Source organism: Scomber scombrus, chromosome 18 (assembly GCF_963691925.1).
Source record: "Scomber scombrus chromosome 18, fScoSco1.1, whole genome shotgun sequence".
Classification (NCBI taxonomy): domain Eukaryota; kingdom Metazoa; phylum Chordata; class Actinopteri; order Scombriformes; family Scombridae; genus Scomber; species Scomber scombrus.
Window position 1 is genome coordinate 1,515,140 of NC_084987.1, and position 18,021 is coordinate 1,533,160.

At 38.3% G+C, this 18,021-nt stretch overlaps 1 protein-coding gene across 1 annotated transcript in view; it reads left to right on the forward strand.

Moving 5' to 3' along the window:
- LOC133999207 (NACHT, LRR and PYD domains-containing protein 3-like) overlaps window positions 1-18,021 on the forward strand; it is a 107,160-nt gene that overhangs the window by 19,917 nt on the left and 69,222 nt on the right. The window contains exon 6 of the mRNA XM_062438393.1: window positions 5,801-5,974. Within this exon, the coding sequence (XP_062294377.1) occupies window positions 5,801-5,974 (174 nt within the window). The remainder of the gene's footprint in view (window positions 1-5,800; window positions 5,975-18,021) is intronic.

An 18,021-nucleotide genomic window follows, 5' to 3' on the forward strand; every position in this document is an offset into this window, starting at 1 on the left:
GAGTCCAGAACAAATCCCAGATTGGTGCCTTATTCTTGTTTCTATTGTTCATCCTATTGAGCATCAGTTCATATGAAGCTGTTTTTATCATAATGTTTACCCACTCTTTCAGTTCAGGGGGTTTGGGGACTTTCCATAATTGAAGTATCGTCCTGACAGCCGTTGTAATCCCTGCCATGATTACAGCGAATTCTCCACTTCTGTCCCCTAATAGGCATAATCTGGGAGATAATGGTATGGCACCTCCCAAACCAGTTACTCAAGTTGTCCACAACCGTTTTCCAGAAAGGTTGAATGACAGGACACTCCCAGATGCAGTGTAACAGAGTACTTATGTCCCTCTGACATTTCCAACACAGGTTATTATTTGTTATACCGGCTCTGTTGAGTCTTTGTGGTGTCCAGTAAGACCTGTGAGTTATTTTGTATTGTGTAAATTTACCTTTAGCTTCCCTAATGTATTTCCCATTATTAGATATAATTCTCCGCCATTCCTCGTCAGTCATCAGACATCCCAGGTCTTCTTCCCATATTGTTTTCAGGCTCTGACAGCCATCGCTGAGCAGTTGGTTGGTTGTTCTATAAAATATAGAGGCTCGGTGGCACTCAGCAGGTAACGTGAGATAGTCCATGATGTGGTTTCCATCCTTGTACTGGAGGTAATACAGTCCCTGATCTGCAGATATTTCCAAAAACGTTCCTTTCCCTCAAGACTGTATTTTCTTTTTACTTCAGAGAATGACATGAACAGCCCTTCTTCATATAAGTCAGCAACATGACAACATGAAGAATATATTTGTTTACATTGTGATAATTTATGCATTTTATGTATTTTGGTCCAGATCTCTTTGGAGTGATACATAATAGGATTCAGTGGATTATGTGAGGACTGGGATAATCTATCAATAGGAGTAAAAGGAGATGACATTATTTTCGATGTTAACCCACTCTAGCTGGTTATCTTTATTCCAGTGTTTGGTTAGTTTGTCCATTTCAAAGGAGCCGTAGTATAATCTCGGGTCTGGCAACTACAGACCTCCTTTGTCCCTACGAGAGCACATTTTACTGGATTTAATTCTGGGTCTTTTCCTGTCCCATAAAAATTCTTTAATTATTGTATCATACTGTTTAAAGATCTGAGGAGATGTAGTTACTGGCAACATGATGAGCACATTTTATCACATTGACCTTCCCGCACAATGTAAGCTTAAGTTTCCCCCATTTATCCAAATTAGTTTTATTTTTTTGCAGCAATGGTTTTAAATGTAATGTAGGTATTTCCTCCACTTCACTGCTTAGTTTGATTCCCAAGTATGTCATCTCTTTTGATATCCATTTAAGGCCGAAATTTGTCAGTGAGTTTTAATTGTATAATCCAGATAAAGGCTTAGCTTACGACTTTGTCCAGTTATTTTTTTATAAGATGACTGATTCTTAAATTAACAGTAGAAAATGTTCACTGTTGGTTGTTAAAGTAAATGAATGTTTATAATTGTTGGTAAAGAGTCACATCTGTATACAGAAGATCCTCTCAACTAACATCTGTTTGAAAATGATCAAGTTTACTTGATGAAGGAGAAATATTTCTTTATTATATTCTTTAATGTGTTTTAATGAATAATGTCTGATCATTGATATTGATCCTTCAGAACACACACACACACACACACACACACACACACACTTACACACACTTACACACACACACACACACACACACACTTACACACACATACACACACACACACACACGCACACACACACACACACACACACACAAACTAACACACAAAGGTGTTTAAAGTAAAAAAAATAAATAAAAATTAAAACTGCAAGCAGTGTCGAAGGGCCCTCGCACCCCCCCGTTTACCCCCCCAACTGTAACGCCGTACGTGCACGTCGGTGCGTGCGGCGGTCGCAGGGCTGTCAAAACTGGCATGTAGATGTCTTTGCTCCTGTGCCTTTAATTGAACATTGTGTGCAGCGGTTAATGTCTCCACTAGATGGCAGTCTAAGACCACAAATGAGTCTGAGTGACTTCTAAGCAATAAGGAAAGTGGGTGAAGGGTCAAAAAATCATTAAGATTGAGCATTTTTGCCTGGATTGCAGACTTCCTGTTGGACTTAGGATATGGGTCCAAGAGGCTTTTTTGTGCGTCTGGACATGATACATGTGTTTCCCGAATTTGGTTTGTCTACGTAAATCTGAGTGGAGGGGCTTGATTTTTTAAATTTTCTAGGGGGCGCTATTAATCAATTTTTGCGTCGGCCATTTCCGCGCTCCTTAAAATATCAAAGTGTTCTCCGGATCGGACATGATTGCAAGTTTTGGTGAGTTTTGGGGCATGTTTAGGCTGTCAAAAAGGCGTACAACTATAATAATAATAAAAATTATCCAGATTGAAAATTTTAGCCTGGATGGCCGACTTCCTGTTGGACTTAGGGTATGGGTCCAAGAGGCTTTTTTGTGCGTCTGGACATAATACATAGGCCTTGTCGATTTCATTTCTCTATGTCAATGTGGAAGGCGGGGCTTAAACTTTGAAATCTTCCAGGGGGCGCTGTGGAGTCATCTTCTCACTTAAAAATCCCAAACTTTGTCAGTAGTCAATCTGTGTGAATGTTGACGTATGTGTACAATTTGGTGAGTGTAGTAGTTTGTGAAAATGTACAAAATGGATAAAGGCATTAGGGGGCGCTATTGAGCTGTTGTGCCACGCCCAGGGGCACTTATGGTCTCAAATTAAAGTGCTCCTGAGTGTGAACCTATGTGGGCAATTTGGTGATTCTGTGAAGACGGGAAAGTCCTTTAAACGCTGTTGGAAAAATGGTAAATTGACGCAGGAAATGCACAATAACCGACTTCCTGTTAGAGCAAAAATTTTGAAAAAAATAATTTGAGGGTTTACCCATGAGTGCTATGAGTCCTGTAAATTTCACTAAGATCATACAAAGTTTGTGGTCACATGACGTGCTGTTAGGGGGCGCTATGGAGACCCCTTGCCACACCCACCCCCAATGATGTTGAAATTGAAACGGCGTCACCAAGTGTGACATTTCACGCGCTGCATGTATAAACATCAGACAATGTATGGAGGAGTTATAAGGAGTTGTTTGTTTATACAAACAAACGACTGCCACGCCCACCTGGTATAACGTAGGTAAAATCTGTCATCAAGTTTACATAATCAAGGTCTGAGGATGATATAGTTCCAATCTGAAGTCTGTGGAGTCAAAACTGCAGGAGGAGTTCGTTAAAGTACGAGGGCTGAAAAAATGCACCTGTGGCGGAAAAAATGCACCTGTGATCCAAGATGGCCGACTTCCTGTTGGACTTAGGGTATGGGTCCAAGAGGCTTTCTTGTGCGTCTGGTCATGATATATATGAATCCTAAATTTCGTTCATGTACGTGCATGTAGAAGGCGGGGCTTCAACTTTTAATGTTCTAGGGGGCGCTGTAGAGTCATTTTGGCACTTAAAAAGTTGCGGTTATACCAAAAAATAATATTCGTGAGTCTTGACAAGTGTGTCCAATTTGGTGAGTTTTAGAGCTTGTCAGTACATGCTAAGTGGGAAAAGGCATTAGGGGGCGCTACTGAGCTGTTGGGCCAAAATATTGGGCAAATGTGGTATCAGATGAAAGAGCTCATGATTTGAAACCTACGTGGCAGGTTTCATGATTCTGTGAACATCATAAAGTCCTCAAAGTGTTGTTCGAAAAATGAAAATCGGTGCACGCCACGCCGCGTGGTCAAGAGGACATGGTAATTATGGAGGACCACAAAGGTATAATTTCATTATTTAATAACTAATTGTGCAATGAAAAAGAGGAATTATAAAAAGGGATTTAAAAAACAACTCAAAAAATAGTCATTTAAACACCGTTTAGAAAAACATTAATGAATTCCCAAATTAATAAGTGAACTTTTAATCAGGCATTTAAAGGTAGATTAAGTTTTGTATTTGCGTTCCCATTTCCTTATTGCTCTCTGAGTCATTTCCACTCTCACTGTCTCACTGCGAGAATGGTTGTATTCTTTACTTTATAGTTAAGTTGTATTGTTGTAAGTTGTATTCTTAATTTAGTTATTCATTTGAGAATTTTGTCCCTGTATCATTTGTTCATTTGATTCATTTTGAGAATCCAAAATCAAAACATCTAAAAATGTCTTGTTATTTTATTATTTGTTTATGAATGTGAAACAAAAAAGGAAGTTAGGTTTTTTTTCAGACTTTTGATTTTAGGTTCAGGTCAAAAAAAGAGAATTAACACCTGGGCCAAATTTATTGTTGATATTTAATTTTTCCAATTCGTGTGGCCCGGAAGTTATTTATTGACTTCTTCTTCTCTTGTTTGTAAATCTGCTGTTAAGTTTTCAGACCTGTGTAAAGCCAGCCGCTCATCTCAGCTGTTAGCAGCCCGACTCTGAGATGATGAACCGATCATCTGAAGGAGAAAATGATCGGATGAACTGATCTGTGCAACTCTTTGGTGATTTACCGCTAGCTGTAGAGATGTTAATGTGTTCAGACTCCTCTCTCTCTCTTTCTCTCTCTCTCTGTCTCTCTTTCTCTCTCTCTCTGTCTGTCTCTCTCTCTCGCTCTCTCTCTCTCTCGCTCTCTCTCTCTCTCGCTCTCTCGCTCTCTCTCTCTATCTGTCTCTCTCTGTCTCTGTCTCTCTCTCTCTCTCTCTCTGTCTCTCTCTCTCGCTCTCTCGCTCTCTCGCTCTCTCTCTCGCTCTCTGTCTGTCTCTCTCTCTCTCTCTCTCTCTCTCTCGCTCTCTCTCTCTCTCTCTCTCAAACATAAACATTTATTATATATATATATAAACAATCACACGTATAAAGCGGAGTCGGTATAGATGTGCAGCAGAACATAGAATATCAATCATTGTTAGATTCTGATGATCCGGTGTTAATGAAGTTACCTGCTGTACCGCGTGTGTAAATGTGCACAGTTATAGTTTCAGCTGCTGTATGAAGCTGCAGCTGATTGTGACATACAGACAGCTGTGTGTTGCTCTCAGCTGCAGATCCATAAAAGCAGCAGACTGCAGGTGAAAATACTTCACGGTGCTGTAACATTCTCAGAAAAAAGCCTCAAATGAAACACCGCTCAGCTCTGAACAATATAACACACACAGTCACATCAGTGGAGAGCAGTACACTACAAGCTGTCATAAACTCAGGCTCTAAACTCAGTTATAAGAGTCTTTGGGACACAGTGTGTAACAAACGTCCTGCCAACATTCAAGTTCAGTGTGAGTCTGTGCATGCGCCCACTGTGCACCTGAATGTGTCATGAAAAAGTCAATAAATAACTTCCACAGAAATTGAAAAATTTGATATCAAAAACAAATTTGGCCCTGGGGGCGTTTTGTTAATTTTATTTTCTTGACCTGAACCTAAAATCAGAAGTCTGAAAAACAAAGCATAACTTCCTTTTTTGTATCACATTCATAAACAAATAATAAAATAACAAGACATTTTTAGATAGTTTTTTTGGATTCTCAAAATGAACAAATGATACACGGACCAAATTCATTTATGTATTTTCTAAACAGTGTTTAGATGACACTGTAAAAAATGACTTTTTTTTAAATTGTTTTTTTTTTAATCCTTTTTTATAATTCCTCGTTTTTAATTGTACAATTAGTTATTAATTAATTAAATGCTTTATTCCTTTTTCAGTGACCTTTGTCGTTTTCCATATGTAAGGTTGAACTACACCTTTAAAACCTGAACACATCTGATTGGATTATAAATGGATTTTAATCTACATCATTTATTCTTTATTCAGATTGCAGGACTGCAGTTTGTCAGAGACCAGCTGTGCTCCTCTGGTCTCAGCTCTGAAGTCCAACCCCTCCCATCTGAGATATCTGGATCTGAGTAAAAACAAGCTGCAGGATTCAGACGTGGAGCTGCTGTCTGATCTTCTGAAGAATCCAGACTGTAAACTGGAGGCTCTGCTGTAAGTTCACTGACTGTCTGTTACTATTGTTGATCTTAATGTTTAACAACTGAACCTAATTTATGTTCATACATAACTTACATCTTTAGAACAGTTTAGTGTGTTTTTATAAAAGATGACTGATTCTTAAATAAACTGTAGAAAATGTTCAGTGTTAGTTGTTAAAGTAAATGAATGTTTATAATTGTTGGTAAAGAGTCACATCTGTATACAGAAGATCCTCTCAACTAATATCTGTTTGAAACTGAAATATTTATTTATTATATTCTTTAATGTGTTTTAATTAGGGCTGTCAAAGTTAATAACGCATTAACGCAAATTAATTTTAACAGTGTTAATTTCTGTAGTTTGGAAATAAGGAAGTGATGCAGCAGTAACATTTAGGATAACAAGCAGAGTCTCAAATACCAAACATGCAGCTGATACAGAGAGACGTCCTCCTGATCGCCTAAAGTGTGTGTGTGTGTGTGTGTGTGTGTGTGTGTGTGTGTGTGTGTGTGTGTGTGTGTGTGTGTTTGTGTGTGTGTGTGTGTGTGTATGAGGCGCCGAAGTTGACAGAAGCCAGGCGAATATATACACAGGTCAGAGAGGCCTAGTTAGGACGAGTTCTCCAGAAGTACGACCTTTTAGATAATCAATGATCTTCATTAACTTTACTGTGTAGCTGCTAACTGATCTGACTCAGAACAATGTTCAGTAGTGTATCAAAACACAAAATCCCCTCAAATTATATATATTCTCTAAATAATTCCATGTAAATGGATTATATGTTATAAAAGAACATAAAAGAATGTTATAAAATAAATTATAAATTGATTATTTCCTAATTATTTACTAACTGCTATCACTGTTGGCACAGACATCACTGTTTACTGTTGCTATGGTAACGAGTGATCACAGACGCTAGCATATGCTAGCTAGTTTAGCTCAATCATCAGACAAACAATAACCCACAAAATTAGACTTCGATAAATGTAAACAGAATCAACAACCGTAACAATCATAACCCTTACAACCTTAACTAACGCTGTCACAGTCTAAGTAGTAAAAATAACGGCTTTAATTAGGAGCTACGTTACTGTAAATGTTCCTCAGAGTTCCTTAGGGATAAAAATGATTATAATTAATATTATTTTCTACTTTCAGTGAATAATTGTTTTAACCAACATCAGTCCTGATAATAAATATCAAATATTTATTTTCAGGATTTTAACCCAGTTTTTTAAAATGAAAAAAACAGAAAATAAATGATTTTCTATATACTAAATGCAAAGTGAATTATTTTCAGTCTGGGACATGTCAATGATTAGCAACAACATTGATTCTGATGCATTATAATTTTTTGTGCAGTGTCAGATAAAAAATAAATAAAAAACTCCCTCCCAGCTGCTTAGGGACAAACATGTCCTCATTGAAACTCTTTATAACTACATTTTTTGATCCCCTTCCAAAATATGACTCCTTCATACATTCCTGTGTTCTGGTCTCATTTTAGAGCCAGGGCTTAAATTTTATTTGTTTTTGTTTTCACCATCATTTAACTGAGAATTCCCCAGTCCTGCTCACACACACACACACACACACACACACACACACACACACACATACACACACACACACACACACACACACACACACACACACACAGACACACACACACACACACACACACACACACACACACACACACAGACACACACACACACACACACATACACACACATACACACCACACTCTGACACCCATACACAGTGGCGGTTCTAGCTTGAATGACGCCCTGGGCGAGACCCCCCTCGAGCGCCCCCCACCTGCCCAGGAATTTAGTTTAATATATACTATATATCAACAAGGACATCTAAAAATATATGTTAAATATAAAGAAATGTACAAGATCTGTGGAAAAAAAGAATAATATAATAGAAATGAAATAAGAATGAGAATAATATTTCTCAATTGCACAAATCCAGTTATTACACTATTGCACCTAGAACAGGGAACACACTATTTAAAGTGCACAATCATCACCTCCAACACTGCTACAAACACAATTCTGCACAAACTATGACTGTAGAAGTGACTACTCAACATCAGTCCAGGGACAGCAGATGTAAAATAGCCTTTTGGCTAATTCTGGCATGTTTACGTTTGTTAAAATGTTTTATTAATGTGTATTATCCCTGATCATTAAACCTTTAAATAAAGTAAATAAATCCATAATTATACACTATATACATATATATGCCAAAAATATAAACAATCATAAATGTAAGAAGAGCAGAAAGCAACAATAATAATATAATACAAATAAAATAGAGAATAAATATTCTTAATAGCACAAATCCTTCTTACACACTAAAGAGAATCTAATTATTACACTATTGCACTTAGAACAGCAAACTCACTGTTTAAATGACACAAAGCCAACTAGAGCCTGACTCTTCTGGCCTTCCTTTATGCAAAATCACCAATGATGTCATCATATGAAGTCTGATCCCCTATTTCGTGATCGATACTAAGACTAAACCAATTCACCTTGGAGGTGCACAGATTCGTTTTGTTTTTTTAAGCGATTTCTATGAGCTGAAATATGTTCCACCAGAAACTGAATTTGAATCATTTATATTTGAATTGCTTAACTTGAATAATTTAGTTAAAAAACTGAATTTTAATCACATAATCACAATTCAATTTTCTGTGACAAACATCCGGGTAGTTGAGGCAGGCTGAGCAATCGAGTGCAGATACACAGGACGCCTCTTCGGTCCATCAGCGTGTTGGCCGCAGCTGACATGAAATAAATACAACCTAACAACAAATATCCTAAATCATTTAATAATTCATAAATGTTATACGGTGATATTTCCGCCACTTTCCCACAACTGAGAGATAATCACCGTGTTTGAGACGGAGACTGAGCTGCTGCTTATAACTTATTGTTATACATTTAAATGACTATAGATCATACTTCTGGCAACTTAAATAGAATATTATTTATAAATGTCTGATAACCTAAACGACAACAGCCTCAATGACTACTGAAGATTAAAGACCTAGCCATGTTTAGTGTGCTGTGTTCAGAAGACTCTCCTCAAACAGACACATTAGAATTTAACTTGATGACCTATTCAGTTCCTTACAGGAACATCAATAAGCTGACTGGGTTAATGTCAAATTCCAGTAAAATATTCAACCATGATTCATAACAATCTACACATCCTACTACACACCATTTCCTTTAGAGGGTATTTTATAACTCCCTCCACTTCTTTAAGACATTTTGCATTTTAATAGGCTTTTAACTGGCAAGAGAGGATAAAATACACCAGTAATAATAACTATATTTCATGAATTGTTGCATTTTATTACTGACATAATTAGACCATGTGTATACCTTCATTGATGAATACAAAACCACAGTGATTTATAATGACTTCATTTTCTGGGACCAGTATGAGCTACTACATGTTTCATGTGGGTACTGTACAAAGATTAATCATCTCTTCTAATTAAAAGACGTGTGTTTAAATACAAAACTGAGTCAATGTTGAAACTCCTTCACTCCTCCTGAGGTGAGCAACAGTCCTTCCACATAGATAGATAGATAGATAGATGGATAGATAGATAGATAGATAGATAGATAGATAGATAGATAGATAGATAGATGGATGGATGGATGGATGGATGGATGGATGGATGGATGGATGGATGGATGGATGGATGGATGGATGGATGGATGGATGGATGGATGGATGGATGGATGGATGGATGGATGGATAGATAGATAGATAGATAGATAGATAGATAGATTACTCAGTAATAAATGACTAAAAACAGATAAACACAGCAGTTATTGCCTGAGGGGAGGATGGGGAACAGGGAGTGTCCGGGGTGCGAGGTGTCCTGCTGGACTAAGGACGCAGCGCTGGGGGAGGCCGGTGTATGCTGAGTGATGCTGGAGGAGGTGTGGTGGCTGATCCTGAAGCACTGGGTTCTGTTGGTGAGGAAGTCCTTAATCCACCTGCAGAGAAGGTCTCCCAGACCCAGTGTTTGTAGTTTGTCAGTCAGTTTTCTGTGTAGTGGATCTATTGGTCCTGTATGCAAAGTAGTGTTGGTCGAGGTCAGGAGGGATGCATGCCTTAATGTGGGGCAGTACAAGTCTCTCGAAACATTTTCATAATCCCCGACGTGAGGGTAATCATTCAGGCTGGTGATGGCTGAGGTTTTGGGTACAGGGATTATGGTGGCAGTTTTCAGACATCTGCCTCTCCAAGGTTCTCACAAGCTTTCTTCTCTGGTCCTCTGGAAACTCTGCAATAAAAGGTAATATTTTGTTAGGTTTAAAAACAGATAGATGCATAAAGAAAATAGAATGGCCGAGGTTCATCTTTCCTCTCTATTTTGATGGTGTCAACTGTACATCCACAGATAAACAGTGTATTAATTGTAGCTTTAGTTTGTGCTCACTAATTATAGGGATACATGACATTAATTAGAATATTTAGAATATTTATTTACTTTGCAGTCTGTCTGCATGCACAAACACTGCTGGTAACACAGACCACACTACAGTTTAATATCAAAACACCCCTAAGCCTTACTTTACTATGACTGAGCAGGGTCCAGTTAACTCACTTCTAGCATAATTGTAAACATTTCACACAGACTTAGATGGACAAATATTAAAATGACGTGTAAAACAGCTGATAATAACAATCGAGTAATGTTAGCATAACAGCTGTTTAGCTACAATAGTTAGCAACTTTACCTGCAAACAAAATAGCATTGTTAGCATTGGCTATATTCTGAAGTTAACAGCTAACTACGTTACTGGCAGGTCAACAAACTTAAACAGTGTTTGGTTGGAGACGTTTGGTGGAAAAGGTCAACAACAAAAAAGTTTGACTTACTTCATGACAACTGCAGCAGCTCAGTCTCCGTCTCAAACACAGTGTGTTTACTTTGAAAATCCCGGTGATTATCTCTCAGTTGTGGGAAAGTGGCGGAAATATCACTGTATAACAGTTATGAATTATCTAAATTATTTAGGCTATTTGTTGTTGGGTTGTATTTATTTCATTTCGCTCTCCTTAAACTGATAGCTGCGGACCGAAGAGGCATCCTGTGTATCTGCACTCGATTGCTCAGCCTGCCTCAACTACCCGGATGTTTGTCACAGTTCCAAACTAATAAATTCAATTTCAACTTATACAATTCAGATTCAGTTTTTCAATGCAATGATTCAAATTAACAATACAAATTCAAATTCTGTGATTCAAATTCAGTTTCTGGTGGAACATATTTCAGTCCATACATATGTGTCCACTCCAATGTTAATAAGAGTATTAAAAACTGGAAAAATATCCCTTTAAAGTACATTTAGAACAAATGAAAAATGTGCGATTAATTTGCAATTAATCACAAGATAACTCATGACAATCATGCAATTAATCGCGATTAAATATTTTAATAAATTGACAGCCCTAGTTTGTATACATAGAGTCAGTGGTGGAGCTGCAGAGTTTAAGAGGTGAAGTCACTACGTCTTTATTGAAGTAGCAGCATGATGACATTAATATTAATGAGAGCTCCTTTTCACTGTTTGTATTTGACAGTTTTTAACCTGCATCCTGTTGATGGAGTTTCCATTTTCTAAACTTGTACTTTCTAAACTTCTTCAGCTCTGAACAGATTATGATACGTTGAAACAACATGAAACATTGAATGATTTCAATGATCAACTTTGTGTTTTAAATCTTTTATTCTTTATTCAGATTGGATGACTGCAGTATGTCAGAGATCAGCTGTGCTTCTCTGGTCTCAGCTCTGAAGTCCAACCCCTCCCATCTGAGAGAGCTGGATCTGAGAGGAAACAAGCTGAAAGATTCAGACGTGAAGCTGCTGTCTGATCTTAAGAAGAGTCCACGCTGCAGACTGGAGTTTCTGAGGTCAGTAGAGAGTTGGAGTCAGTCTGTGCTGGTTTCAGCAGTTTTATATTAAACAGTCAGTATGAAAGCAAAGATCCAGTATTTCCTGGTGAACCTCCAACCTTGTCAGTGCTGCTTTCCTCAGTGAAGCTGTGAGAGGAAAATGGTGACAGGCTTCAGGATTGGACAGAAAGACAGAGAGAGAGAGAACAGTCAGCCAATCAGATGAGCCAGAAGCTTGTTGTGATCATGTGTTTGAGTTGATGTTAAGATGACTGTTGTTGTTGTGTTGTTGTGTTGATGTCTACAGGAAATAAAGCTGGATTACAGCTGACAGCCTTACAAGATGTGTAGAGACAATGGTCCTCATCATCAAATCTGATGTACATGACTTAAAATGAAGCAGATTATTAAGAGCTGTGAGTTATATTAGATAAACACTGTCAAGGAGGAGAGAGGAGGAGGAGGGGAGAGAGAGAAGGGAAGTAGAGAAGAGGAGAGGAGAGGAGGAGTAAGTGCAGGAGCAGGTAGTTTAACGTTAGCTCCTAACAGGAGAACATCCAGCGTCTCTTTGACGTTTCTCAGAGCAGGTTTCACTCGCTATCTGAGGACGTTTAATGTTAGACTGCTGGTGGGAGAAAACTGTAGACTCAGCATTTGGTTTTAGTCTTCTTCTAACCAGCAGCAGCCGTTAGCTCTTTAACAGCTGTGCTCACTAAATGCATCAAACACATCAGGACTGAAGTGGTGAGAACACAGCAGCGGCTCTTTAGGAAGTTGTATTCGTCCACTTGTTTCTCTTCTTATCACTGGAAAGCTGTGAAGACTTACATCACTTCCCTTGTTTCATTTCCACTGGAAATGACAACCAAGAGCAGCACAGTCGCCTCTCTGCAGCCGTTTAACGTCATCAGACGCGGTTTTACAATAGAGGCAAGGTAGGCAACTGCCTGGGGCCCCACCAACTTCCCCGAACTGCAGGGGCCCCCAGACCAGCTGCCCACTCTCCATTCAGCTGGGAATCGGGGCCCTCAGTGATCCCCAGCCATTGCGTTTTTAAATGTAAATGTAAATTTGTATGTTTAAATCGGAAACAAAGACAACAAACTAAAATACAAAGAAATAAAGTATCCGTCTACACCCCCTCCCATTTCGTGTTATAATGGACTATTCCATCCAGGCCATGATCGCGAGAGTTCCAAACTTATGTGACGGAAGTGGAGGGAAGTTTGGAAGACGTTACGTGAGCGGTGAAATTGATATCAACAGTTGGGAAATGAAGCGAAACTACCCAAGTGGTGCCACCAAAAGAAGGAAGCGGGAGGAGGCGAAATAAAAAAATGACGCACTCCCGAAGTTGACAACATTTTTTAATGTTTCGACAACACCGCCGGTTGTCGAGGAGCAGCAGGAGGCGCCGGCTAATTCAGAAGGGGAGGAGGTAACCATAGTAACCGCGTCATGCTCGAGCTCTGACAGAAGAGATGTCAACAATGAGGAGATGGTGAGTAGCAGTCCTGATTCTGTTGACCACCACGAAAGTGTTGTCATCATCGGAGATGATCCGGCGTTGTGGCCCATCGTTTTCAGTGACTGTCAACGTTGTGACTTAGTGAAGAGAGGACCCGTACAAACAATAATTATATGCCATTACACAGCTTAGAATTTATATCCCCCCTCATCCACCTAAACACATGTCCATGTTTGCTTTACTTAATTACTTTGGCTTTTATTCTTGGGTGTGCATCTCTTTAAGTATGCAAAATGGACATGTTTTAAGACCAAAGACCAGGAGATCTGATGGCAAACTGAGAACAGCTGTTTCACAGGCTGGCTGTTTCTGACATAAGCTTTGAGGGACAGAAAGTGGATGCAAGGTATTTCTTTGTGCTTTTACAGACCCAAGTACGTGCAACTGTTACACATAAATTAAGGCTGAGATGATCACGTACTTGTCATATGATCGGTTCACTGGTGCCACTAATCTATTTACCAGGGCCATAGCTAGTGTTATTGAAATACTGAAATCAAGTCCCCATAACATACTTTAAAATACTTCAAATGTGGAATTAGTTGTCTAAACACAGTTTCAAAGCCTTCTCGCCAGAATCTGGTGGGAAACTACTTCTTTGCTCATTTGTCCTTTGTTGGTCTAAATGTTGTCACATTTTAAGGGATTTAATATTGCTGATTTATCCTGACTTTTAATCCCTAGTATGCATAAAACTCTGAAATCAGTAGAAACCTACATTTTCCATAAGGTATCTCCACAGCATCTCTCATTAGACCTTATAAATGCACACCTCTTTTGAAATTGACATCATTTGGGTCATTTTTTCCAACTTTTAAAAGCTCACTCCACATGCACAAGCCATTATACTGTGTACACAGGCTGAGTAGTATTAAATATCTAGGACATACCCCCTTAAATATTAAAAACTGGGGGGAAAACTCTGGGATTGCTGAGTCACAAATTACAGAGGACCTTACCCCAGTGCTCTCAGTGGTAGCTGCCCTATCACTTACACAAACAGAGGGTGATAAGTATTGTTGTGAATCCGTTGTGAAGGGCCCCCTAGCTAAATTCGCCTTGGGCCCCCAAATTGCTAAATCCGCCACTGAACGTCATCAACCCAGAGTTCATCCTGCATGTAGTGTAATGGCGCCCTCTGTATGTCAGAATACGTATTAAACGTTGAGGAGTTTTAAATCATGAAAATATTTCATGTGTTTCTAACCACGTAGTTCAGTAGGAGAGGGTAATTATAGCGTATTAAAGCAGACAAGTCTTAATAGTCGGGGTTCCTTTTTACAAATGTTGATATGATTCATATTGTTGAAACGTAGAGATTCAACATGTTCTTGGTTTGTAGAAACAAACAATTGTGGCGACCAGGCTGCATGTGATGATTTAACAGCAGGAAACATCTTCATATCCCACAGAGACTCTGTATCTTTAAACTTTGATAAGAGTTGACATGTATCAGCAGTAAATCCATCAGTAAACTGATGAGTGAATGTCTCTGTTTCTGCAGTAATGGTGTGTTCATGACTCTCAGCACTTTATTTCCTCTGTGTACTTGAGTGAAATCTGCAGAGGAAACACACTTGATAGTAAAAGTGTGTGCAGGTGTGTGAGCTTGGAGCTCAATGTGTTCACTCCAACACGTTAACATGAGAGCTGAAAGGAAGCAAGCTACGCTGCACAGCTGTTCCACTTCTGGTCTGAACAGGACTGAAGTCCTTGCTGCTCTTTATACTGGATGTGCTGCATCACTGACTGACAGCTGATGAAGTGAGTCTCACTAAACACTCATTTATCTCCTCTGTTCTTTCTTCTTCTCTCCTCAGCTGGTGATGATCTCTGTCAGAGTGAGAGTGAACATCCAGGAGTGTTGAGAGAGGATCAGCTGGATCCTGATGATCCATCTGGAGTCTGGATCTGGATTTTGTCGTCTTCACTTAAGTCTCATAACTGACTACAAACTGAACAGTTATCTCTGGATTTAGCTGAAGTCAGCACTTTACAGATTTGTTCTACATGAGCTGTTTGATGCAGAATAGTTTTTCTGTGTGTTAACATTAAAGGTATCTAGCTTTTATATGCAAAATGAATATTTTATGTCTCAGAACAATATTTAACAAGTAATTTACACCAAATTGTAAAGTAAACACTGGTCAATCAATCAGGCATCTTCAACAATAAGTTTATAAATTAAATTTGTAGGTGAGATCATGTGACTCAGCCCTAACAAATCGCATCCATTACATCTTTTTTTCTACATTAGTGCAGCATCTTGCATGTATAGTACAACACTGCACACAGGAACAATGATGAAAATATGAAAAACATGGAATGTATCTTTACTGTCCAACTCATCTCCAGCTGAACCTCCTGTAGACTTATGTGTCCTTACAGCTTTTTGTATTATATCTCTGCCATCAGCAGGTTAAACACATTAATTATTCAATCAATTAAGCCATGTTTTGCATGAGTAAAGCTTGTTTTTTTTTTTTACTTCACACTGAGTGGAGGGAAATGAATTAGTGTTGATTATCAGCACAGATAAATATGGACCCTGCTCTTTGCTGTCAGGGCTCTGATCAGCCCGTTTGATAAGTCTTTAACTTCCTTTAAATCACTTTTTAAAACTCATTTTTATCTACTGATCTACCAATTATTTAGTTTTATATGCTTTACATCTTAAATCATCAAGTGACGATAGAAGAAAACATCAATCTATACAGACTGAACACACAAGGAGAAATAAATACTTGAAGAAAAAATGCATTATTTTTCTGTAATCTATATATACCTACATAGCGAAAGATTTTAAGTCAACATTGACTTAAAATCTTTCAGTAAGGTTTAGGTTGATTTTTGGTTAAGGTCAGAAATCAACCAAAAATCAACCTTTACGATTGTTTTACTGTTGAAATGTCATTGAATCAACATTGAATTAAGGTGGAATTTTATAGTTGAAATGCCAACATTAAATCAATGTTGATTCAATGTGCTGGTTTTTAAAGTAGAGAAGTGGGTGAGACCATTTTACAGGAGGAGGGGGGGGGGTCTCATATCCTAAATTAAGCACCATATGCTGTGAACAACAGATTGTGATTTTTTATAAATGTGTGTAAATCTTATAAAGGTATGTGTGTAATGTGTAATGACAAAAACATCTCCAAGTCGCCTTTGGACAGAGACTGCGAGGAAGGAGGAGAGAGGAGCGCCCCCTGCAGGAAGGTTCAATCATTTAAAATGTAACGGCTGTAACGGTTCCCAACAGACAGCGCCGCCGTGTGTCCTCTGAGAGAAAGACGGTAGGTGAGAGTTTTTATTACTTTATATTAGCTTTGTGATAAATCAACACAGTGTTATGTACTTCTATTGTTAATAAGATGAAGACAAACGTTTCACACTGCAGATTTAAACAGGGTCTCGTTTTTCACGTTTTTTCTTTTCTTTTGAACCCTTTTTAACAGCAGCAGCAGCAGCCAGTGTTAACCTTGCTGATTTAATGTGGAGATAAGATAACATTTGCTTGAACATGGTGACAGATATTTTCCCCTAAAGGTGACTTTACTTGACTTATTCACGCTGAGAAGAGATAGATCCCACCGCACATAAATTAATATACTATATACAGTGAGACATACCAGCCAATCAGAGAGTAGTATTTCTTGTTGCTGGGTAAATTAGGAAAATAAATCCGCCAGTTGATGGTTGAGAGTCCTGAGTATGTTAATGTGTGAATCAGTGGGTTTGATGAACTGTAAAATAAAGCACTACTGAAACTAACGTTAGGATGTTAAGGAGGTCAGAGAAAAGAAAGATAGAGAGAAAATGCTCTGTTAAATATTGAGTTAGAGCCATAAGTAATTTAGCCGCCTTTATGTATACAGTAAGTCAAAGAAAAAAGAAGAATAAAAACCGCTTGCACCAGCGTTAGCAATGGTTAGCAGTCATTAGCAACCATTAACGTTGGCAACCGTTTATAACCACTGGTGCTAACGGCGCTAACGTTAGAAATTGTTATTTTTAATTATTGAGTATTTTAATCCTTTGCTGGTGTAGATATATGCTATAAATTGTCAAATGCTAAAATATCAGATAATGTGATTTAGTACTGTATTGTTTGTTTCAATGGTTAAATGTGGTACAATGTATAACAGTGAAAACATGATGTGTGTCATAAGGAGAGGAATTGATGGGAAAATCCAAATGTCTTATTCATTTTATGTCTCTATAACCAGTATACTAATGTCTTATATTCATTGATCGTACTTTTAAGGTGTTTAGAATGATTAGCGTGACTATTTTTATGACATGTAATAAAGATAAGTGCCTGTCCTACACTCTTGCTTTTAAAGGATTAACAGAGTAAAGGCCACAAGTTAAAAGGTTAAGAAACAGTAAATTTCCAAGCCTGTGTTTGTGAACTGTTTTGACTAAAGGTATGTGAAGGTCGCGGAGAAAGGGAACGGGAGGGTACCAAGGAAAAACAGCCCCGCACCTGGTGCCCTGATAACGTGGTGGACAAGAATGATTTGTTTCTTTTGTTTAGTATAAATCTCCCTCGCCAGGACTGCCCCGGCGAGCATTTTTCTATATGACCCAT